Source organism: Acipenser ruthenus, chromosome 24 (genome assembly GCF_902713425.1).
Source record: "Acipenser ruthenus chromosome 24, fAciRut3.2 maternal haplotype, whole genome shotgun sequence".
NCBI classification, from domain to species: Eukaryota; Metazoa; Chordata; class Actinopteri; order Acipenseriformes; family Acipenseridae; genus Acipenser; species Acipenser ruthenus.
Genome location: NC_081212.1, coordinates 4,821,098 through 4,847,008, shown reverse-complemented (window position 1 = coordinate 4,847,008; position 25,911 = coordinate 4,821,098). Strand labels below are relative to the sequence as shown.

The 25,911-nt window shown below is 38.6% G+C and overlaps 2 protein-coding genes across 2 annotated transcripts; both read left to right on the top strand.

Annotated features, from left to right (window-relative positions):
* The first annotated feature begins 93 nt into the window (after positions 1–93).
* Positions 94–4,648, top strand: LOC131700507 (ester hydrolase C11orf54 homolog). The gene is given in 8 exon segments (XM_058998111.1): positions 94–118; positions 1,063–1,161; positions 1,562–1,635; positions 1,773–1,874; positions 2,282–2,458; positions 2,857–3,006; positions 3,159–3,275; positions 3,772–4,648. Coding segments are annotated over 8 exon segments (903 nt in total). The 5' UTR covers positions 94–108; the 3' UTR covers positions 3,946–4,648.
* LOC117429781 (uncharacterized) lies at positions 4,394–25,835 on the top strand. Its single transcript, XM_058999156.1, is given in 33 exon segments — positions 4,394–4,402; positions 5,679–5,804; positions 6,012–6,230; positions 7,555–7,676; positions 8,395–8,580; positions 9,551–9,782; positions 9,948–10,067; positions 10,237–10,404; positions 10,533–10,636; positions 10,750–10,828; positions 11,217–11,342; positions 11,513–11,677; positions 12,054–12,289; positions 12,678–12,891; positions 13,861–14,031; positions 14,743–14,838; positions 15,016–15,179; positions 15,660–15,768; positions 16,328–16,468; positions 16,872–16,994; positions 17,757–17,953; positions 17,955–17,967; positions 18,085–18,296; positions 19,093–19,312; positions 19,544–19,697; positions 19,806–19,957; positions 20,077–20,271; positions 21,684–21,810; positions 22,149–22,264; positions 23,287–23,409; positions 24,682–24,811; positions 25,251–25,355; positions 25,825–25,835. Coding segments are annotated over 33 exon segments (4,665 nt in total).
* The last annotated feature ends 76 nt before the right edge of the window (positions 25,836–25,911 follow it).

Sequence of the window (25,911 nt, the reverse complement as noted above, 5' to 3'; positions counted from 1 at the left end):
ACAGCACGGGGCGGTTAATTACAGTTGGCCACCCTGCAAATTTACCAAGACTTAATATGTATTCTATGCAACAGATCAAAGGTACCTACAGTCTGCAGAGCGAGCAGAATGGCACAGGGTAAGGTCTCCGAAAAGTTTCAATTTCATGTCCCGAGTCTGGAAGAGTTATGTACAGGTATGGAATTCAAAATAAAATAAAACTTTAAATGCAAAAAGGTTGTTTTCCCCCTGAACCGTATTGCTGTATTTTTATGATTTGCCAGTAAAATGCATTATAATTTAATGGTGTTACAGTAAGAAATACGATTGCAAAGCAAAGTTAGCTTTTGTCTTTACGTGATTTTTTTTTTTTTTTTTAAGACAAAGATTATTTCTTAGTGTACATTTAAACTTGAACAGTTATTCGTTGTTTTGCATACTTTCGTCAAAGCTGGCATGGCTTTACTGTGTCGTCTGCTAAATAAACAAATAATGTAATGTAATAATGTGTCTGTCACGTGAAAATGCATAATGACGTCCGAGGGATACAGTCATTGATGAAAGCTGTTGAGCTCGGTGCAACATTTGCACAGCCCCATTATTCAACTATTTCCCAGTACTTTAATTTCACCTAACTTTGGTCTCTATATGTTTTGTAATATGCTGGGGTAAATTGAAATGCGTGACTTGGTTAATGGTTAATGATTAATGCGTGGTGAAAACAAAGTCAACATATAACTAGAAAAAGTGACCCTTGAAAGGAAAACATTTAATTTACTGTAATAGATAGAAATTCATTATTGTAATTAGATAAGGAGGTGAGACACACACAACAATTTGCTTTAAGACTTAAAAACTCTTGTGATGGAAGTATATGTAATGTATAAAACACCTTCAATGCTGTGCCATCCTGTTGTGTGACCATGAGTAAAATGATGGATCAAAACAAAGTGACTAAGGCTGACTCGCACTGTATAAAGACTGGACTGCCTAATTTTTTCCCACCAAGAGAATTCGGGGCCTGTAAATCCTGAAATCTTACTGACGGAAACTCCATGTATATTTTTTTCTTCCTGTTTTTAGTACTTCAGAGTGGGCTGAAAGAGAATTTTGCTGATGTGCAAGTCTCTGTGGTGGACTGCCCTGACCTTACCCAGGATCCTTTTCGGTTTCCTGTTAAGGGTAATGTATTAACAGTACATGTTGATGTCTAGTTCTGAATTCTGTACAGAACATTTTTTTTACAGTAGTTTATACAGTACATGTCTCTACAGTAAAGTCTAGTATCACAATCCTGCTGACTTGTGTTTAGTTTCATTTTTATATCACACTAAACCCTCTTCTGGCCAGATCAATATAAAAAGGGGTAGATAAAGTCATTTTAGAAATAGGGGGTAAAAATAAGGCCACTTTTTTAATCCCTTTACTGTTGGCCTTGGGTCAAAATACTTTTGTTTGATTTAAAGAAGTGATAACCAAAGCAGTGATTAAATGCTGCCAGTCATAACAGTTCAAACTAATGGTTACAAGCTACTGGATATCTACTGCTGTTTTATACATTAACATGCTTTTTTGTTAACAGGAATCTGTGGTAAACCTCGAATAACAGATGTGGGAGGTGTTCCATACCTGATACCAATGCCAAAGCAAGATAAGGTACGACTGAAAGGAATAGTAATTGAGGTTTGACCCTTAAAATTCTGATTAACTTTGAAATAAATGTTGAAAACCCCATAACATGTTCTGGGAATGTTTCACATGAAGTGATTTGGAATGCGTTTTCTCTTTCGTAGATCTAGAACATGAATGCTGTTGCTAAGGAAATAGAATTACCTGGGGCCTTCATTCTTGGAGCTGGAGCAGTATCTTCTAGAACCTTAGGGATGAATGCTGAGGTAACAACGGTTTCTCCTTTATCCTAGTAAAATGCTATATTTGTATTAGGAACCAAAGTAGGTGATTTTAGGATATACCAAATATCTACAGGATTAGAATGTGTTTTGTTATTTTTAATTAAACATGATTTGATTTGCTTCAGGCACAATACAATGTATAACTGAGCATTCAGACAAAGGGGTGTGGACAGTAGTGTATGTCAGCTGTACTTGGAAGAGCGCTGGGTTTCAAGTGAAATGTACTGCCTGAATTCCAATAGAGATTCACCCCTCTCCTATCCCATTCTGTAGCTAGTATTCACTTACCATTGCACTTTAAATTGAGACACCCATTAAAACAAGTTGCCTTTGCAAACCCATCCTCAACAGAACCGTCTTCCTCTCTCGGTCTGCCCTTCTCTTTCCAGCTGATGCCTGTGGTCCAGACGGAAGGTGAAGGGAAGCCTGCAGTGAATGGCAGTTACTATTCTACAATAAACCCGGCAGACGGAGCGTGTCTACAGGAGAAGTATAGTGAGAAATACAGTGACTGTGACTTTGGACTGCTGGCTAATCTTTACGCTTGTGAAGGGAAGCCTGGGAAGGTGAGTGCTGTCGGTATCTGTTTACCTGGGCCACTTGATCCCTCTAGCCAATAACTGTTCACTGTTAGAAATGCATACAGGAGTTATTGAATATGAAAATTGGAACCTGGAACTATCCCAACTATTTTGTTTAATTTCCTAAATGATTAAACTTTAGGATTAAACTGGTGTAAATATTTTAACGTATTGGAAACTGTGTAAGAATTTAGTAAAGCCATTACATTTGGCATACGTTTCAACAAATCTGAACTAATACCTATATGCCAAACATAGTCCTTTTGCTCCAGGTTGTGTTTAACCTTTAATTGAAATAAAACTCTGCCTGTCTTACTCTCAAATTCAACATGAATTTGCATGATTGCGCAGTCCAGGTGTGATCCTCACATGGCTTTCCCCAGGTTATTGAAGTCCGTGCCAACAGAAGGACAGGACAGAGCAGCCTGGTGACGTCTATGAGGAAAACACTGGAAAAGCAATACAGTGATAAATCTGTAGGGATGGGCGGGACCTTCGTGATTCAGAAGGGGAAAGCCAAAATCCACATCATGGTATATATCACTCAATTAATAGTAAATCTGAACTCGTATAGTGCATGGGTTACACTGTACATTTTTTGATTAATGCCAAATATTATTTCAATCAATAGAACAGTTATTTTGCAGGGTTCCAAGCAGGTCTTTTAACTGCTGTTTCTCTCCAGCCTCCCGAGTTCTCTGCTTGTCCCCTGCTCACAGATGAGGATGTGAATAAATGGCTGAAACATTTTGAAGTGAGGGCGCCCCTTATCTGTCAGCCAGTGCTGGTGTCCCGAGACCCGGTTAGTATTTCATGTAACAGCAGAGATTGAGGCTGTGTTGGTCTTAGTGTTTCACTCTGAGCTAATTAAATCATAGTATAGGACTGCATCTAATGCAATGTTTACTAAATACTGTTTTTTTTTCGAGGAGTAAAGGATGTGGATGTATAGCAAACCTGTCATATATCACTGGAACCTCTTTAAGAGTTACTAATTTGTATGCCTATTGTATATTTTTCTTGCCTCTTTTAGTGACCGCAAAGGTTTATGGGAGCTACTTGTACTGTAGTTGGCAGAAACTGGTCAGGTGCCAGGAGAGTAGATCTGATCGTCAACATGTTAGAATGCTTTATACCTTTTACATCCTGCAAATAGTTTTATTTGCGAATGCATTATATTTGTGAGTGCTGGAGTTGTTTAGGAAAGAGAACTTGGGAAGTGGATTGATACATGTCCAGGTACACAGTAGAGCCAGTTTTGTGTGAAACTCTTTTTCTATTCTCCTCACTCCTCACAGGGCCTGGACCTTCGAGTGGAGCACACTCACTGTTTCAGTCACCACGGAGAGGGGGGCCACTACTATATAGACACAACGCCAGACAGCGTGGAGTACCTGGGATACTTCCTACCTGCTGAGTTTCTATACCGCATCGACAGGCCTGAGGACACGCACGTGGTTGGCCGAGAATGAGCTCAGCACTTCCTGCAATTGCTGTTTAAAAAAAAACTAAACAGTTTTTATAATTTTATCCATCATTAAATGCAAGGATCTGCTTGAATGTAACCTGCAATGGCACTGGCAGCAGTACCTAAGATGTAACGTCACCCCTGTGTTATAGTAAAATAAAAACATCTTATAAATAGATGCACAGCACCATCTGGTGGAGTGTTTTTTGTCATAATAAAAATGCCTTGTCTAGCCTTTTTTATTAGATTTTTTTATATATATACATGATGCTTATTTAACAAAGCAAATGATGTGCAACTGTTTATAGTGCTATAGTCACTAGTGCATAACTGATTTACATTGAAATCTGTATTCAAGACAACCTTAAAGAAAGGGCCATCTGTCTGTAGTGCCCACTTACTGAACAGGAACTGCATTCAAGTGTATGGTGTCTCTAGGGTTAAACTTTATAATGGCAATGGTGCTGCCATGATTTAAATTTAATTCAGGTCACAATATAAAGTTTATAGCACTATATAGATAAATGTCTCCCTGTAACATACAATTCTCATGTTAAATCGCAATGTTAGCAGGTCCACTACTGCATTTGCTGAGCAGCACAGTGTTCAGTATGCTGTGGGGCTTTCTATTATCCTTGTGATTAAAAGGAGACCATCAGACTTATATACCTGTGATAAGAAAAACTTACTGTACACACATTAAACCCAAGTGCTAGGCAACAGCAGACTGGATAGTACTGTTTTCTAAAAGACATGCTAGCAATAAAGAAATCAATTATGTAAGTTATGAGTGTATGAATGGTTTTATTTGGTGACTATATATCAAAGGGGTATGCAATCATAATTGTGTTTCCTAAATTGTGATGTTTGAACAATGTTAGACCTTAATTATACTCCTCAATTAATCAAACTGTTAATCACACATAATTGGATAATTAAGCTGTACTCGGGCTGTCTCTTCATGAATATTTAGTTGTGTTTAATAACAGGCAGAACAATAATTTCCCCACATATTTACACCCACTGTTGCACGTTTATTTATTTATTTTCAATCACAAATAATATTATAGTGTATAGGTAAATATTATTTGCATCCAAAACTAAATGTACATTTTTCGTGAATCATTTTTAAAGCATTTTTTTTTCCTATTCCACGATGTTATTTTATAGGCAGTAATTAATGTGTGTTAGGAAATTAAAAACCCGTCTGAGGAAAAACAAGTTTGCTTGCTTTTCAAGCTTGTGTCAACAGCAACTCCAAACACCTCCTGCTGATCAACACAATGAGGCACTGTCTGTATGGAGTCCCGCTGCTTTGAAAAAACTAAACAAACAAACAAAAAAAACTAAAACAGCCTGTGAAGTGGTTAACAACCTGACACAAAGTGTTCTGCAGATTTAACAACAACAATAATTTCACCTGCAGGTACGAAGCAACAGTTAAGTTGCATTCGTTTAACTGCTTTAGTTTCTGACTATTATTAGGCGATTGATACAGGATCATTCTGACATAATTTGTGGTTCTTTAAATTGCTTAAGCTTTGCTAGAATGACCACTCAGAGCTGACCATAATGATGAATAACCCTGGTGACCATTGAAGGCTATATCTTTGGAACAGCTTGTTCACAGTCTACAGTTGCAGGTCAACTTTTTGATGGTACTGACATCCTATTGGCTAAGGCATTGACGCCTTTAGGAATTGCATACCAATATCATATTATCTTTGATTCCCATAGGGTTCTATTGTACTCCCAGTTCCTCCCATAAAGGTGCTCAGCAAGACGACAGCATCAGCTGTAAGCACGGCCGCAGTTATCCACGTGTTGGAATCAACTGTGATTGGTTGGATCAAACAGGTTAAGGTAGGGGTTTATATGAATTAAGTTTTATTATGTTGCTTCCTCTACATTAAGGTGGTCTAAAAGAAGCATTTTTCAGTGCAAATCCATGAACTTGTTCTTGACTGGTGTAGGTTTGTAAGTTTTTAAATCACTCATGAGCTCAAGCTTAGTGAACAGGACCCATAAAACCACCAGTGCTGCTATGAAAACTCTGCTGTGTTGGTCTAGGTTGTGCTGAAGCATGATCCTCTTGCCGAGTTGCAGAAACACGGCCCTGGAGCTGGTGTTTATCAGGAAGAGACTGCGTGGGAGAAACACATTCAGAACCTGCACTCCCTAAATGCCCAGCTGGATTCAGAGAAAGCTCGGGAAATCCTTACCAACCTGGAGCAGGCTAACAGCACGTACGCTCCCTCATTTCAAAACGTGTGCAAGGACATTGACAAGGTGAGCAGCATAGTGGTTGCTGTAGTCCTTGGATACATTAACGGGAGGATACAATAGGGGGGCATGGCAGGAGGCTTGATTTGAAAAGCGAAATAAGAGACAGGCTTGCTAAACAGCAAATAAGACTGGAAACAGTCATTGCATTGACACTAGCTTGATGTAGGTTTTAAAATCTATACTGTATTAACTCCAGTGCCCTTTTCTCTGCTCCCCACTTTGAAACTGAAGGTACAGCCCTTGTCCTTCCCTCCATGTTGGTCCGCATCAATAAAAGCCTCCCATGCTTCCTTCGCTGGACAACGAGAGTTCCTTTTCCCGCTCCACTTTAAACATGCTGTGCTTTCCTACATTACTGTAACTGAGATTAATGTTGTATATGAATCGTTTTTGTATGCACAGGCTCTTTTTCATGCAGAAGAAAACATGCAGCACTTAAGTACATTACTGCGTTGGTTTGAACTCCTGACATCGTCTGAATCTACTGCTGAAATCCTGAAATATTTCCCTCCTCTGTTAAATACTCTGCTACTGGTGTGGACACACTCAAGGTATTCCCACCTACTGGTGTCTGTATAGTGCTGAATTGATTATTTGTAATATGAATTGAACAAATGGTGGAGTTAGGCTTCTCACTTGCACCAGTTTTATTACAAATTGGTAGTAATTATGATTGTTATAAAGCATTACTAAATTATATGAATGTATGATTATTCCTGATTGGGTTGTTTCTCTGTTAACCTACATATTACCAATATAACATCAGCAATGCCAAGGGCCAACAATAAATGATGATTGCCTTTAAGATACTATCATCAGCCAAAAGTATTCCTCACCCTTGTGAAGTTAATGTCTAATGAAATCATGAACATAGTCGTGGAGACTGTAGGAGACGATGTTCTCAAAGACCCGTCCACAGTAAGTAAAACTGACCTCTGAAATAAAGATTGTTTTCACCCTTCCATGTTTAAATCTGGTAGTTCAGTCAGTATTAATGATTCAAACTTGAATGTGTATTGTAATCCTGAACAAGCGGGTGTGTTACCAAAAAAAAAAGAAAGAAAAAGGTTGGATTTTGGTAAGTTATCGAAATATTAATGAATAGTCAAGAGACTTACTTTCGGATTCAATTTTAATTATGGCACAGCTGTCCATAGCAGTGCCAAAAATCTGAATATGATGACTGTGTAATTATTTAATGATAATGCAGCATGAAATGCCCCAAACCGTGTTTATCACAATCGTTGTTGGTTTTGTTATTTGGTACTTGTCAAAAGCTGCTTTGTACATAGTGGGCAATGCAATCCTTGGGTATTGTTCTTTTTAGTCTTACCAGGAACTGAAAAGTGCCCTGAAGATCTGTGCTACTTTTCGAGGAACCTACCTTGATGTGAAAGCCAAGGCTGATGAGATAAACGGCAAGAAGGTTGAAGAAAACATCCACCACATGTAAGCTCTTCCATATTACCTCTCAAATGTACATATAAATTAATGATATTAATACTCATCAGGTTTGCTCTTGGACAGCATGTCTATCTATTTTTTTTTACACTTACTCAACATAAAAGGTCTGATTCACAAAACTTTACATAAAATAATTATTTTGTATTAAAAAATAATACGCCCCTTGTATTGTCTATTTGTTTGCATTTAGCAAAACCAAAATCCTCTAGGTTCTTCTGTGCTGTATTTTCTGTTTGGCTTTATCAGTTTTCCTTGGTGTAATTTGGCTGCTATCCCAACTAGTATGGCAATAGCTTCTGGAATGTCATTTACTCCTTCAACGCTATTAACACCAAACTTAAGCTCGCTGATCATGTTTCAGTCTGCCTTTTTAATGTGGTAAGTGCTTTGCAGTTAAACATATACCGTCACCATGGATGTCTTTTTCCATTTAAAATACACATCTTTGTTGAATGAACAGCCTCATGCCTTTCTAATTTTCCGACAGACCATTGTCTCCAGGGACTTCTGTTAGCTGTTTTCAGTTTTTGCTCATCGGCTAGAAATCTGGACTCCCTGGTTCACATGTTTCATGAAATCTTAAAAAGTCTTGTTGTATTATCTCTGCCACACCTGGTCTGGTCCTCTTTAATTTGATGGGGATTTGGTTGTAGCAGATTATTCAAGCATGAAGCAGAACTAGATGTGTGCTTTAATCTCACAGGTCTAGGAAGCCTTCCGATTTCCTGTGGAGTGCCAAGCTTTATGGACCACTGTCTGCAAAGTTCACGTCCCGGGGATGGGAATTTCCTGGTCAAGGGAAGGGTGACGGAATTGATGAGTGGGTTGACTGTCCATGGCCTCCGCATGGTGCAAAGTGCTTCCAGAGAATGAACTTGTTTATGGAGAGGTCAGTAGAATGAATCCTTGTTCAGACCAGGTTGTTTACATAGGTGGGATTTGGGTCCAAAATGTGTGTGTATGTTGGGGGGTAGGGGGAACACATTCACAGCTACTGAAACATATCAACTGCTTTTTTTGGTGATCGCTACATTTTTCAGTTGCCTTTTTTCCAATCTGAAAAGCCTTTCGTGTGAAACGTTTCCTCTGCACCCACTGCCACCATGTGCTGTATTGATTGGCCTAATAGCAAAAAAGGTCTTACAATTTAATTAGGTAGGTACATATAAACTGCCATATTTAGAAACAATCATTATACAACTGATGAGGGGGTCGGGCTTGAGAACGTACAAAAAACTTAATAAATGAAGCTCTAATTAAAATCACGCTTACAACGTGACCCTATGGTTCTTTATATTAAAGTGGTTATAGCTAATTAAGTAATTCCATACATCTCAGTTGTTGTGCACGCTATAGAGAGCATTTTTAAAACTTGTATCATATATCATTTTCTAAAATTTAAATGCATGTTTACTAAAACCATGTGCCTCTTTCAGAATTACAAGTCAGAACTAACTTACATAGCAAATGGAAGTGAACGGTAGATAAGATGAATGGAATTATTATATATAACCCCCTGAGGTATTCTGTTAGATATATGTTCTTAGCAAAAATCTCTTCACATTCACAATTTCTAAACAACACACATTCAGCTGTTTTAATTAACCTTCTTATATTCAGTTACTTTAAGCTCTTTTCTGTGGACCTCATTCAGTTTCCAGCACATTTGTTTCTAATATGAATTATTAAAACATTGTGCGGTCTATCTAAACGATCTAAGCAGAGGTTTTAATATGCTCTGAAAAGCAATGCATGTTTGAAGTAAAGCCAGACTGTTATTGGTTCCAGAGTCCTGGGTTTGTGACCCATCAGTTTACTATGATAAAGAATGCCAGTGCCTTGTGGTTTCTTGTGACTAGGTGCAATGATGTCTTGGAGCTTGTGGAGACTATCAGACATTTCCAGCTGCTGGAGTCTGCTGCAGAGATTGGTGGAGCTGGAACTGCGAGTTTGGACGCCATGGTGCGCGAGATACAGGACACCCTCAGGAGAACCATACACACCTTCACCAGCCAGAATTCAAACATCCTGTCTACTGATAAGAACCAGTCTTTTGAGAAAGCTTTCTTCAACTTCAGAACAACAATAAAGGCAAGCTTCCTAAAGAATAACCATATCATATTATACATTTTAATCAAAACGCATTAGCACGCTATCAAACAGATAAGACTGAAATGCAATTACCAGCCTGCTGTTGCTTTAAGACCCACTTACCTTGCAGATGGATATACATTGTGGATGTTATTCATGTTGCAGGAGCTGGAGTTTCAGATTGCCGAAGTGCTAAGGAGCAGCTTTCAGCAGTGTCCCACAAACAAGTCTCAGCTTAGATTACTGCATGTGTTTGAAGGCATGTGCAGCAGAGAACTTGTTCAGGTAAGATTGGATTCTAAAATGGATCAGGAAGCCATGGAGTAAAATATCACAGGTGTTGTATGCTAATGCAATTACCAACATCATTTCTGAAGATGTAGGACATCTGTGGTTGACAGTAGATCGGGGGTTTTGAGATGTTCTGTTGACTCCATTGTTTTTATATACTCAGGAACATTTAAAGGACAAATATGAGCAACTCCTCTCCATGTTTATTGAGGAGCTGACCCAGGTGAAGTCCTTATACCAGACGATGAGTAACAACCCACCACTGTGTGTTCAATCACCGCCCACTGTCAACAAGCTGCTTTGGGTGAAGGGGCTACAAGCTAGAGTCTCAGTAAGCTCTACAGATGCATTTTTTCTTTTCATCATGCCTTGATTCTTACATTCTGGCTACTCAACAGGCCTTTATCATACCTGAATCTCCCGTGTCTTTTAATAACATATTTCATATCGCCACTTCAGGAGCCAATGGTGAAATTAAAGGAAGTCTCCCCACATTCTCTGAAAGGAGATCTAGGGTGGAACCTCAGGCACTTGTACACCGAAGTTATGGAGGAACTTAAAAGGTATCTTCATAAAAATAAAATACTGTTGAAATGCAATGACTCTTTGTCACTGCTGATATAGCATTTTTTTTTATTGTTTTAGAAATATGATAACTGGCAATCTATTTTAACAGGTGTGAGAAAGAAACGATTGACTCTTGGCTGAAGAATTCTCAAGTGGACCTCAGCAATGCCATAAAGAGGACTTTATTGGTGAGTTTGACATTTTTTATTTAGCATTTTAAATGAATATAAATAAATATAATACAGCTAATATGGATTTGCTTTTTTGTACAATGTGCTCTGATGAATGCATACTTCCCGTTCCCCTAGGGTGTACAAGGGTACATTTCCATGAACGGGAGAAACACGAGAGGAAGCACAGAGAAATTTATTTCCACCAAATTTCCACATCTTTGATTTCCGTCAGGTCTTAAATAAGGCTTGTTAAGGAGGTTTTCTTTTTTATATATGTATATCATATAATTTTTAAGTTGTAATCTTTGAACAGTAAACTACTTTTTCACCTGCTTATCCCACCATCATGTTCAAATAATCCATCTTTAAATCAGACTTTATGTGTTTACCATTTTCTTTTTAGGTTGCTTCCAATGTGCATGGTGAATTGGAGGATCAACTCCAGGCTGTAGAGTTGAATCTGGATCCAGACCTTCTCCTGTTACTGCGAGAAGCTTCGTACCTTCGGAAGGCACCATTCAACTTCAGTGTATGAGAAATCTTTTTAAGGATAACAACAAAATGCATCAGCCAGCTAGGCTTGCCTGCAATGGCGATGATAAAGGGGGGAGGTGGGAAGGAAGCCCAGTTAGTCCTTTAGTTGACACTCGTACCCCAAAAGAAGTCTACGTTGTTCAAACACTGTTCACTAATTTGCAGTTACGTGAACCTATAGAGACCCTTCTAAAGAACGTGGATGTGAATGGACTCAAGACACAAGCTGTCCAGCTGGAGGCAGTGGTGTGCAAATACAACGAGGTCATGAGAACCATCAATGATTATGAGAGGAGACTGCTGGAGAGGAAATTATATGCAGCAGAAGAGGTAAAGTCAATGGCTCCCATTTATTTTCACGTACTGTAAATTGGTAATCATGAACTTTGGATTTTAACATACAAGTCAAATGGACGCCCATTTTTTTTTTTATATCCTATTTAAAGTACTGTGAAAAATATGATAGAGCTGGACTGTCACAATTATAAAATGTGATTCAAGATTAACCGTGATTCTACCAGTACATGATCTGTGAAAGCATTTTTTTAACCTCAGTGTAATCTCTCCATTAGCTGCATAACACTAAAACAAAATCATTCAGTGAAAATCCTGCAAGGCAGTGTTTTTAAGCCTTGATATCTGTTATAAACCAGTTGAGGTTAATATTAGGGCTCCATTTTCAGTCCGTTGTCCTGTTTTGTTTTAGCTGCTGCAGAGCGGATTAACCGTGTACACATGGAGCATGGAAGAGAGTGCAGACTTTATTGAGCTGGCCACCTCCCTGGTATGCTCTGACCTCTACATGACCTTCAGCACACTGAGGAGCAACTGCAGGGAAATCTTAGACCTGTCCAGTGCCTGGTCCAATGGAAACCTTGATATATTCACCAGCAGGGACACCAAGAGGACTTATTCCATGGAGGAGTTAATTCAAGAGCAAGAGTAAGTAAGCTAACCTTGTGTCAAACTCTACCTCCAACCACTCTGTTCATAAGAGAATTTACTGAAGAAAAGGGCCAGTCGTCCCATCAGTGCGTGTCCAGATCCTAGTAGCTGGATACTGGGAACCAGACTTTGATCTCAAAACTTTATCAAATCAGGTCTTAAAGAATTCCATTTGATCATTGTGTTCAAGAAAAAAAAAAAACACACCTTCATTTTGTTACCACCGATGACGTTTTTCCAATAACCTGAATGCATTTTTACAAAACAACCTGAAATTTCGTAGAAAGTGAGATACAGCCAAGTCAAGTTCTACTTTCATTGAGAAACAGACCCACGCAGCTTTATACAATTTAAATGCTCCACCCAACATTTGCATTCTTTGAAGGACCCTGGAGCACAGCCTGGAACGACAGATTCTTCTCGACGGGCAGAGAATTCATAACCTGATTAAAGAGTCCTTTGTCGCTGTGGGCGTCAGCGAGGCATCCCCCGCCTGGCAGGAGTACGTGGAGCACATCGACATCCTGGTCCTACAGGGACTGAAGGAGGTCACCTTCAGCAGCCTGGCTTCCATGCTCAACACACTCCTGGAGGGGCAGGTAAGACAGAGCCCCTTGATTGGTGTTCCGTGTCCATCATCACAGCTCAGCAAGGTGCAGACAGATCCGTCCTGCCATAGATCCTCTTCCCTCAGTGAGCTTTTAAAGGCCACTTCTTAACAGCTTAATTGCTTGTCTATTGAAATGTCTTCCATTTAAGAGGGCAGTGAAGCGCACTGCATTTCCAAACAACAAACCTACAGCATGCAGCTGTGTGCTCTGGGCTTTAAATCTTTCTTTCTTTCTTTCTTTCTTTTTTTCTTTGGATAAGGATTGTTGCATGGGGTGGGGGGTGTTTAAAGCTGCCCAGAGGGTCTGATTCAGCCCACACTTCTTGTTTGACACCATTGCTACAGTTTTGTAAGGTGATAATTACTGTCTAATTAGCATTTTGCATATTGACACTATTATCTTCGGCTATTTGATCACTCCTCTGGTACTCATGACAAAATATTCCAGCTAATAAGGTTGTGGTTTGTGGCTGTTCAGTTTTTTTGTCACAAGGGGGCCTCCATGTCACACAGTAATCTTTGAATAAAAGTAAGACCTTTACTAAACAAGTTAGAAGGTTTCAACGCTGCAGATCATTTACAGTTACTGTATTATGCAGCTGCAGTTAATTTAACATGACAGAATTTGCATGGACTATAAATCTTTATAGCACAGTATGAAAAGGTTTTATATGCTTACGCTTTCAAACACCTGATGCTAGAACCTTCATATGCACTGCTAAAAAGCAAAACCTGCAAACTTTAAAATCGGTAAATCCCAGAATGTGGATTACCATAAATTCTATTACCATTTTTTAAAGACATTAATGAAGTTAAAAAAAAAACCAAAAAAAAAACAAGCTTCTTGTAGTGGCTCCATATATTTCAGCTAACGACCATAATAGGAGCTAATGAGCTGCATTAAAGATATTATCACAAACGTAATTGCAAGCTCATTTGTGCCATTCATCATGCCCAGGAGGCTCCGATCCTCCGTATCCGTGTGGAGCTGGTGGGCAGTGCTGTGGGGTTCTGGCCTCCGCTGGACGAGAGCGCTGTGCAGAGCAGCGTGCTGGAGCACACCCGCGACTGGCTTAAGAGCTTTCTCCTCAGAGGCTCCCTGGTGACCATGCTGTGCTTCAGTGCCCAGGTATCTTTACACTACATGGTTTGTCACACTCCGCTGTTCTGTATGTGTGTTCTCTGTACCCCTGCTGACTGCTACTGGAAGTGTACAGCTCTGGACAAAAATTTTGCATCACCCTATAGAATTAACTAATTTAGCTTCATAAATTCAAATGAAACCCACTGAATAATGGTACGTTAACATACTGAATTACCGACCGCTTCGTAGCTTTCCCATATACTTAACGAAAAACTGACAACAATTGACAAATGTGACATTTTGAAATCTAGCATGAAATACTGTACTACTATTATGGCTTCCGGTAGACATTTGCGATCATCATTTTATAGTTTATTTGATTATATGATGTTACATAAAAAATCTAAATTATGTTCATATAGTTGTTGTTTTTTTTAACTTATGTCTCAATCCTAAAATTCTAAGTGATGCAATAAGTGTAATTAGCCAAAAAAAAAAATAATAATAATAATCTAATAAAATGAATGCTTTAGGTATTTCACCTTCTTGTAAGTTAAATTGATGAACGAAAGCATTTACTGATGGTGTAAAATGTGCAGAAGAGATTACAAACCATCACCTGTACTTCAGATCAATTTAACCAAGCCTTCAGGACGCAAGGCAATAGTTTTATTTCTCTGCTTGAAAAACCATTCAGTAAAGCATTTGACTTTTTTGTGTGGAACCCAACAGATGTCAGATTCATTGTTTTTTCAGGGAGGCTACCATGACTATGTAGCAGCTGACAAAGAAGTCATTCAGTTGGTTGGTCACATTTTGGAACAAGTGCAGGACAGCGCTGACAAATGCCAGGTCTGTCAACTTTATATTTGCCCACTGCTGATCATTTGTTGCCATTTGTGCAATATAAGAACTGTTTTAAAATGTTTAGCATCTGCATGAAATATGTACTGTGATCTGGTAGAATGGTTGTCATTGTGTAAATTCAATAGAGTAATGAATCAATTGGTCTAATTCTGTTTATCTAAGGACACATTGGGAGCATTAAATCAGTATGCCTTTCTTTGGAAGAAAGATGTCAACGCCACCTTTCAAGACTTTATACATGGAGTTGGCAGAGTAAAGCCTGATCATCAGAGTCAATTTTCCGGGACAGACTTCCTTATGGATTTAATGGATACCTTGAGTGACCGGTAAGGTGACATTGCTATCAGTTTTAATGTATTAATGGCTGGTAACATCTATTTTCGCTCATCTGATGTATTTAACTCAGCTGCCCTGTAGGTCAAATCAAATTGAAATACGATGTAAGAGATTTGTCCTCTAAAGAAATAATATATGGAAGTAACATCTGTGCAGTCAGACACAGAGCTTTAATTGAAATAAGTCTGTTAGATTTATACTTGTAGTAAGCACTTTGTGAATCTAATAATGAGTATCGTATTAGGTTGATAGTTGATTTATTGATGTGGTAAGTGAAAGTCCTTCAGTTTCTTTTTATATAAAGATATAACTGATAGGGTAACGACGCGCTGATATGAAGGTACTAAAGTGCTTTACCCATTAGATGGACGGAGAACATATGCCTACTGAATCTTTCATTTCTCTAATGGCCTTTCAATCATTTCTGGTTTAGATCTCAGAGCAGACAGAGCAGCAATTTGAGATCCCAGAGCACTGCTGATTGAAGCTGAACGAGCCTTTATTCAGCCTGAGGATGCAAAGGAGACCATTTCCGTTCCATTGTTGGAGGATTTTGATACAGAGATCTCTATCTACAGGGTACTTGGAGTGGTTCTTAGTTAATATTTACTGCCCTGTTAAGTAGTATGGGTTCTGTTGATCTATGGTGGAGGATCTAAACAACAACACCATTTAAATCATTAAAGGAGAAAACAAAATCTCAAACTACCTGTGAGAGTGTGTATTTCTGTCATTAAAAGTACATTAATAGGCAAAATTGGTAATGTTTTAATAACAGTGTGGGTATTTCAATCCACAACTGTGTACATCAGTTGGATTGATTTGGTAGTCTCTAACTAGCTTTCTGCTAAATGACCTACTGGCTATAGACTGCAAATTGAATTTTTTTAAATATATTTTCATTCCAGGTCATGTGAGGCTCTTTCAGCCTTGCTCTATTAGATAGTATAGTATATCATATATATAGTAGTATAGGGAAGTTGAGTAGATAATTTTTCTAATAAAAATCAAGGGACAGAATTGATCCTTTACAGATGTAGAACAGTTAAAAAAAATTCCAGTGTCCTAAAAAATGACTTCTAATGGTTTAATAAGCAATTCACATCAATAGGAATTGATGCCTGTGCTATAATTTCAGAACGACAGGAACAGCATCTTGACTTTCCAAGACTCCATGGTTCTAGGCTGGATTCAGGTGGACTTCCAGCCCATCAAGCAGGTTCTGGCTGCCTACGCATTCAAGTGGATGTGGACCTTTGCAAAATACCTGACAGACAAGGTAAGAGGACAAAAACTATATAGAGTTAAACTGGAAGGTGCTGTGAATCATTCTAATTAAACCACATCACAACCCTAAATATACAGGGTGATTTAGGTAGTTACCATAATGTAAAAGTACTACTTTAGTACTCTCCAAAACACGTTAGTGTATCATGAAGAATACTAGAGTAGACCCCGATTAGGACTAATGTTGGACTACCTTACCTATACGTTAACATCAGGTCGTCCAAGATTAGTGCTAATTATTGTGAGAAACTAGCCATTTTAATGTTTTAACTTTTGCTATAGAGTAGCATTTTTTATATGGGTTGAACATTTTAACCACATTTGAAGGAGGCCATCCATCAACCATCCATGAAAGTGCTGATTTGACTTGTGTGTGGGTGTTTTGTCTTTTTCAGATGACTGATACGTTGAAGAAGCTGGATGCGTTTTTAAAAAGGACTGAACCTCAGATAGAGAGTATCACTGGGGATGAAAGAGACACGGGATTCTTTATGACAATGATGCAGCTGTTCAGTGAGGTATATTTGTTTATCTTGTCATCTTTTATCTAGGCAAGCAGACAGTAATCTCGTAACCTAAACAGACAATGTGATATTTCAGTTAGTGTGTGTGTTAACCAAGCCCTCCAGCATGCTAATTGAACAAACACTTGCTCTGATGTTTTGTTCTTTAGGTAATGACAAACTTTTCTGCAAAGGGCAAATCAAATAAGAAAGCAACAAAATACTAGTCTATTTATTTATTTATTTATTTATTTAGATTTTGGAGAAAACTTTAGGGTTAAGGAAATCTCTCAGTTTTTCTGAGTATCCAGATTTATAATACATTTTAACCCTCTGACACGCTATTTATTGTCATAAGTCAATTTTTTCACAAAGGAAAACCCCACCCAATAAAGTTACCAAACCAGAAATAAATAACTCAGGCATTTATTCTTGGAACTTGAAATTAGTTGATAAGTGTTTTTGTTCGATTTTCTAATTATGAAATTTGGAATAAAATGCTATGGGAATATAGCCATTAAACTTTAACTAGCATGAGACAAACTTAATGTGTGCCATGCACACAAATGACAAAAAAAGATATTGGGTGATGTATCATCATGACTTACTGTATCTTGATTACAAAAAAAATAAACTGAATACTATGAGTACCTTCAAATGTGAGAATAACAAAATAATACAATTTATTTTAAAAATGTTGGCCAGATGGAAAAAATGAAAGTGAAAAGGTGAGGTATGATGACTTTCAATGTCACCGTTTTTTTTCTTTTCTAAAAGGTATCCACAAAACAAACAGAAATGGAGGGGCAGTTCATTGTTATGCAGAAAGCTCTCAAACTGTTGGGAAAATATGAAATGAAGCTGCCAGCCGAGAGCGAGAGGCTGTTGAAAGCAACTCCGGGGCGCTGGAACATCCTGAAAACCAAGGTGTCCCTGGCCAAGTAGAGGCTCAGTCCCAAGATCCAGCAGGAATCCAAGGATCACCAAGGTGATGTTTTTCCATGGGTTATCCTTCTGAAATCTCCCAAAAAGTAACAGAACATTTAGAACCAGGACATGTCAAATTCTCAATCCTCACACTCAATATCATTGATGTCCTGTGCAGGATCTTTCCCAGTTTGGTGAAATACTTCACCAGCTGAGAGAAGATATTGATGAATCAGACATCTACATGAGAGCCTGCTCAGTAGAACAAGCTTACTGCGTGATCAAGAAGTTCAGCAAACAAGTGAAAAGTCTACAGAGGGAAGCTAAGGACCTTAAGGAACTGCAGGAGCTCCTAGAGGCTACTGTGGTGGACTTCTCTGTTTTAAACGAGTAAGTCAAATGCCTTTCTCATGTGTAGTTACGGTACTCATGCTTTCCAATAGTTAACCTTGCTTTTTTACAATTCCTTACCATACCATGACAGTGTTATTCCATCTGTAATTGACCATGCTCGCAGGAAGCTTTGAATATCCAACTGTTGCACATAAAAACATGTCAAACATGGCTGAAGGTTATTAAAGGGGTGACTATACCAGTGGAGCACTGGGCATTGAAATTCAGAGCAAAGTGCCTGTTCTTTTGTCTAGGCTATTATTTGAAATCTTATGTGGTTTGCTATTATAAAGCTCAAGCACAGCTTAATGATGGGGCTTGCTGTTCACTGGTTCACAGTCATCCTTTGTATTATCTACCTTGCCACTGACATTGTTGCAAAACGCCGTTTTTATATATCCAAATGGCACTCTTCTTTGGCAAGGTAGTGGTCAGGATATGATAATACAAGAGTTAAGTAAGGTAGATAAGATCTGTTAATCCTTTGCATTATCACATAACATTCTGGAATGAGTTTAGCAAAGACAATGCCTGGATACTTACCATACTTACCATTCGAAAAAAAGATTTGAGTTCATGTGAATTTAGATGAAAGCCTGCAATAGGGAAAACTTTAATATCGGAGGAGAATAATTCCGAACTACATAAAAAGCTAAGAAAAAGATTACTTAAAAATTAAGCTATTTACTCTGTAAAAACATCAGGAATTGCACGCGGTATAACATTTTAATGAACTGCTCAATTCCAGGGTTACCTTTCACAAAACTCAGTTTGGCTGCTTTGTGTCCCTCAGATGCCATCGCACAGTGAGGAACCTCACGCTGCTGTGGCAGAAGGTGGAGGTGATTCAGAAACAGCAAACCCAATGGAAGACACAGCCCTGGCAAGACCTGGACACAGTCCAGCTTATTAACAACACGAACCAGCAGCTCCAGATAGTTCAATCACTTCCACGCGAGGTGCGTGGCTGGGACATCTATGCTGGCACCTTGGAATCTGTGAATGTCATACAGGTACACACGTTACGGTAACGAAACAGTAGTGCCATCAATGGCCTGATTTATAAGAAGCCTGGAAATGCCTTGATGCTGTCTCGCTGTTGCTCAGAAATATGACACATAACATGCAAATTCCTCACACTATTCCATACATGACTTGCATTGTCATGGAATGGGTCAAATTTGACACTGCTAAATAGAAAGGGTTACAATGCTAATCGACTCTCTTATTTTCTCTCTCTTCAGTTAACTTTACCACTAATTGAGGACCTTCTCAATCCGGCGATGAGAACAAGACATTGGAAACAACTTGTGTGACTCACAGGGGGACAGCTTTACAGCACTCCGGAGAATATAAGAAGAATGACACTTGCAGATCTGATCACTTTGGGATTGCAGAGTTAGTATTCTTTGTGGTTGTTAAAACCTGGCACCCACAGATTAAATAAAAAAAAAACACCTTAAAAATCTAAGGACACGTGTTAATAATACTTTATTGTCTCACCAGGACATGCAGATCATGTGAAGACCATAGTTGACCGGGCAGTTAAAGATGTGAAAATTGAAAGTGGTCTGAAGACTTGTGAAGAAGTGTGGCTGAGCAGAATATTTGACATGCACCCTCATTGCAGAGTAACGCCTGCTACAGGTCGGGGAGAAGTGAGTACTATTTATACAGCAAAAATCATATAAAATGTGTCCATTTTTTGGTTTGATGAACAACTTGTACAGGAGCTTGCAAGCACGTTTCTGAAAGTGACATTGATCGATTTCTTGAGGTTGGCCCCATCATGCTGCTAAACAATCCAGAAGTTATCTTTGAGGAGCTTGAACATCATCAGATGACCCTGGAGACCATGAAGAACAACAGCGAGGCTGGCTCGTTCCTCGATGAAGTGACAAAATGGCAGAAGAAGTTACAGGTTGTCCGCCTGTGGTCACAAGTCCAGGAGAAGTGGGTCCAACTGGAAGAGGTAAGATTTTATTCATGGGTTCAGGTCTAGAATGAGCTCCTCGCAGGAATGTCAGTGGTAGCCTCATGACCTCTGAAAGGTGTTGAACAGAACAGTGATGCCAGTCGTGAAACCCCACTTACGTACATTTGGCTGTTTTGGTTTTGCAGGTGTTTTGGACTGATGATGTATGTCGAGATTTACCAAAAGAAGCTACAACATTTGCTGAAGTTCACCACGATCTATGTGCTGTAATGAAAGCTACTGAACAAAATCCAAATGTTCTGCAGACCTGCACAAAACCAGGTGAGAACCAACATTCTTTGAGGATCTCTTAGCAACAAAGAACCATCAGATCTTGTACTTCATGCCAGATTAATTTTAAATCTAGGTGCATTCTCTATGAATATATTTGAACTGCAAAAGTGAATAAACATTTTTTTTTTTAAATCTATATTTTAGGCTTACAGGACATGCTTGGTGAAATGAATGAGAAATTAGAAAAGTGCCAACATGCTCTGCTTCATAACCTGGAACAAAGACGCATTGCTTTCCCAAGATTCTTCTTTCTGCCTTTACAAGATACGTTAAAAATTGTATGCTACGGTAAGAAGCAATCCGGTACAGAAATTATATATATGTATTGTATAAGAAACACTATATCAAGAACAAGGAACTATAGGTACTGTATGTTAAAGTGTGGCAAATAATAGTATATGCATTGTATAATCAAGGGGAATCATGGAAAACTGCAAAACTACTATGCAGCATTGTAACCTTTTATCAAGTTTTAATAGAATTTAGCAGTAATTAAAGACTGATGGTAGCATTTGTTTGCTGTTTAACTCCATAACAACTCTTTCCTGAAAGCCACCTTATAACTGCAATAACATATTCTTTTCAACCCTTTTAGCTCACAATCCAGACGTACTAAACCGATATCTGTATAAAGTGTTTGAGCACATGGAAAGCCTAATATTTGAGACGCATAATGGGATTCATGTTGTTGGAAACCAGAGAATAGTAGCAGTTCAAAGCTTTCAAGGAGAACAACTGTATCTTCCAGAGGTACCTAAAAAAAATATATATATATTTTGAAAAGTGCTCACAAACAATGTATAGAGTTTTACTTGCGTGACATCAAAATACTGTAAAATACATTGAACTTCATTAATTGTCAGTGAACTACAAGTTGTAGTCTAGAGTAGACTTATTAACATACAAGAGCGAAATTGTATTACATTTGTTCAGCCCTTCATCAGCTAAATTACCACATGGTGCAATGAAGAATTTGTTTAAAGAAATTAATTGAACACATGAATCTCTTGTGTTTAAAACCACATTGACACAATGTCAAGAGTTGCTGATCTGTGCGGATGAGATGCCTCTGTCATGTTATTACACTGTTACCATCTGCTTTGTTTTCAACTTAGCCTCTGGAGTGTAAGGGTCCCATTGAGAACTGGCTTGAGCTGCTGGTGAGCAGGATCAGAACAGCTTTGCAGCACCACCTCCACGCCACTCTGGGACATGAGCTGCTGCCACAGAGACAGATCCACAGTGCTGGAGCGAGACGGGTGTCAGTCAGCAGGCCTTACTTCAAAGCAAGGGCAGGGGGGCAAGAGGGACAGTATGTAATCAGATTTATTTTACCAATGCCTGACTCGAAATAACCATATTGTTCTGTTATTAAGGATTTAAAAAACATCTAGAAACCTGTTATAAGGAGTCCTACAATCAACATTTTAACAACAGACTTTATGTTTGGTTTGTTTACATCAGTTTGCCTCGGGAAGGAGAGAACGTGGGTTTAGGTGCAGTAGAAGCTGTTCAATTAACGTTGAGAGTTGTTTGATACTAGTTTTAGAACATTTTGTCTCCCTGTTTACCTCTTCCAGGACTTGGCAGCTCCTCACTTCGGACTCTGGAGAGGAAGGAAAGTGGTTCTCTTGTAGTCCAGCATCAGGATGTGTCGAGCAGTAAATCGGAGACCCCTGGATACTGGTCACACTCGGTGAGGTGGCGCATCTCGCCACACAGATTCATTTTTCAAGTTCCCTTCAGGAAAGTGTTAACACGTGGGCCAGTGGAGACAAGGATACGCTGCGTGTAATTACCTTTATTTTGTTCACATCTTTTAATAAAGGTTAAGAGTTTTATAAAGGTTCTTTAGCATAGCAAGAATATCTGCTGAGATTTTGAATTAATTCTTATTGTCTAATGTAAATGCTCACAATACATCAGTGACATTTCTGTTGTTGTGCTATGGGATTTGTTTTTTCACACTGTTTTTAACAACGCAGTATTCTTGTTTTATTTAAAGGATTATCATGCAAGGTTGACAAGCAATTCAAAGCACAGCTAAATTATTACAGGAAAATCGGCAAAAGGACATTCGTTGCATTTTACGTGATGGCCTGGTAAAAAATGAAGAAAGTTGTGTAAAAGGTAATGTATTGTAAAATGTATTGCCGTATATTAGAATCTTTTAACTGAATTTTAGTAAAGAACATGTGACATTTCATATATGCGCATGTAAACGATAATAACCACACACAGTTAAGAATAAACACAATGTCACTTATTGGCAGCATGTTCTGTAATTTTAGTTAATTAGTTAAAGAAAGTTTATCTTTGTTTCTTTATAGATTTGAAATCCACACCGTCAGTCGGAAGTATGAAAAGTTCCCCCGTCTGTGACATTTCCAGTCAAAAAACTATCAGAAAACCTTCGACATCAGGACATACTAAAAAACTGAGCAATCATATTCTTCTGTTAACTTACCAGGTATCTCTTCTGTAATGTCTACAATTAAACAAAACACATGTTTCATAAAGGTCAAGCTTGTATCATGCTCCACTAGTGTATCATGCTCCACTAGTTTTATGAGGAGTGTTTATCTAAATGAACAACGTTTCAGATGTATCTATTAAACTCTAGTTCTATACAATTGCAGCATGGTGCTGTCATTTACTGGAGCGTTGTCATCATTTTTTTGTTTCTGATCCTCCTAATTGTAATACTTCATTTTGCAGCGTGATGTAGTTAAAAGAATACTGGAACAAATAAAATCTGGGGCCATCAGTGACCGTTCAAACATACCCAATGCACTCCTCCACTATCAGTACGACGAGAACAGTATGGATATCTCTGTAAAGGTATGTATTAACAGGTTCATTATTGTTAGCAAAGAACCAATGTTTAAATATGCCAAGCAGCCTCTGTTTTTTATTCTTTGAATGACTGCAAATACCAGAGCAGCATCCTTAGAACACTGATTGCTAACAGATTCCATTACACGCTGGTAAACTGCTTGAAGGATTCTTTTGGACACTCTGTGTGCGTCAGTGGGATTCTTTAAAGCAATTTATGAAAGACTGCTAAATACACACAGGTATGGTTTTGTGGTACCACTGTGCTGGGTAGGATTGTCAGCCAGCATCCTGTCCCCGTCTCTGCCAGTTCTGTGGAATAGCCTTAAGGTTGTTTGAATGTTCAAGCTGCCTTTCCGACAGAAAACCTGTTCCGCAAAGCTGCCATAGGCAGATTGTTTGCAGGAGTTCTAGCAAGAGAAATTAGCCAAAAAATATTGGCTTTGTAGCTGACAGCGTTCTGAGCATCAAATCTATTGCTATCCACTGACTACCTATAATAAATAGAAGCCATTTAGCATCAGATTGGGATTTTACCAATTCATTCAGGTAGCAATCACAGTCAGTCACAAAACCCCCAAACAAGAAGTCCCAGATTAAATAAGTTTACTTAAGAAATAATAACGTTTTGACAGTAACGGGGATGGAAATTTGACTCCCATTGCATAGCAGTTTGATCCATTCCTGGTTTTACTATGAGTTTAGTAAGACACACCTGAGCTTGTTGTATAAATATTAGAACATAAGAACATAAGAAAGTTTACAAACGAGAGGAGTCTTCTTTCAATCGCTGCATTAAGATATGTTTTTTGTTTTATTATGACCTTGTGGTTGCATTGCAGGTTGGCGAGTGTGAGTACGGCTATGGCTATGAATACCAGGGATCAGCTTCATCACTCCCCTGAAAGAGAGAACCTTCCTCAGTCTCAGTTCTGCTCTCTCCAGTGGGGCAGGGGCACTCTGCATGGGACCTGAGGTAGGAATATACAACAGAATTAACAATCACTGAAGCAATGGAATTCTTATTGGAGATAACTGTCAGGTTATTTACTGCAAGGTCAACTGCCAAGTTAATGCCCGATAATCTGGGTTTTAGTGCCATTAGAAACTGGTAAACTGCCTCTTATTGTTCTTCTAACCACTTTAGTTAGAAGAGTATTGGTTAAGGTTTGTGCTATTTCTTTACACAGCTGCTGATACCTCTCAAACAATTGTGATGTGCTGATGTACTGTTAATTGATCAGTAATTTGAGGAGTATTTTTTATTGGGTTTTGCAGAGCGTTGGAAAGAAGACCACAGTGAAGGAGCTGAGTCTCGCTCTGGGGAGAGGTCTGTACTTCATCCACTGCACCAAAGCCATGGATCTCAAAACACTCACAGATATCTGCAAAGGAGTCGCATTGGCTGGCAAGTATATAGTATAAAATACATAGCATTCATTCTGAGTTGAGTGCTAATCGGGGGCTGTGAAACCAGATATTTCTGTTTCTGAGCAGCCTGGAGGAAAATTGAATGCAATCTTTTTTTTGATATTTGAAGAACTGCATCTTAAGCCACAGCAGTTCAGTCAGGAATGCACTGGCGATACTGTATTTGCTTCCCTGCACAAACAGCATCAAATGTCCTAAAATTTGTTGCGCCTTATATTCAGAAAATGTAAGGTATTTTTTTTTAACATCCTTGTTTTTCTGTCGATCTCTTTGTTTTCCAAAATTTGGGGGAAGCCTGTTTATCCTAGCATTACACAATAAGTTTGATGGAAGAACTCGGTGTCCTCTCCCTATTCAATTCTGTGTTTTAGTTGCATGATTTTAGTTGCGTGATGTCTTTTGCTGGTTGTGTTTAGGTGCCTTGGTCTGCTTGAATGGGATGGATCGGATGAGACCCTTGATTCTCTCTGAGGCGGCTCATTGGCTGGGGCAGATCCAGGATGCAATGCAGGCTGGGAAGGGTATCGTACATGTGCAGTCCAGTGACACAACACTAAATCCACTGTGTGGATGTCTAGCTATTATTAAAAGGTAAAATGTGTGTACTATCATTGTAATTGCAGTAACTGTGTATATGATACAGTCATTTACCAAATGATTATGTGTTGTAGTCATTTGGTTAAATTCCAGGTTTAACAGGATGGTTTAACTCTTTCTGTTGACCTGTTAAGACGGCATTACATTTCATTTAAAAAGGTTCTATATACTGGCAAACATAATAGATTGCACTTACTGGTAATTGCAGACATGAGCACTTATATTAACTGAATAAACTGAGAAGCCTATTTACTTCATGCTCATATACCATCCTGATAGTTGCATATCGTTAATCGCGTAGGCAAAATGGGCTATGCAGTTATTCACTCCTGTGTAATTAGCGTCATATTATTATAAGGAATTATAAGTAAGTTTTTTTTCCTTCTTTCGTAGCGATCCTGTGAAACAGACTGGTAATGCACTTTATCCCAGGTATGTCTCACCTGCAGCCACCATTCCAGATGTTTTCGCATTGTCAGC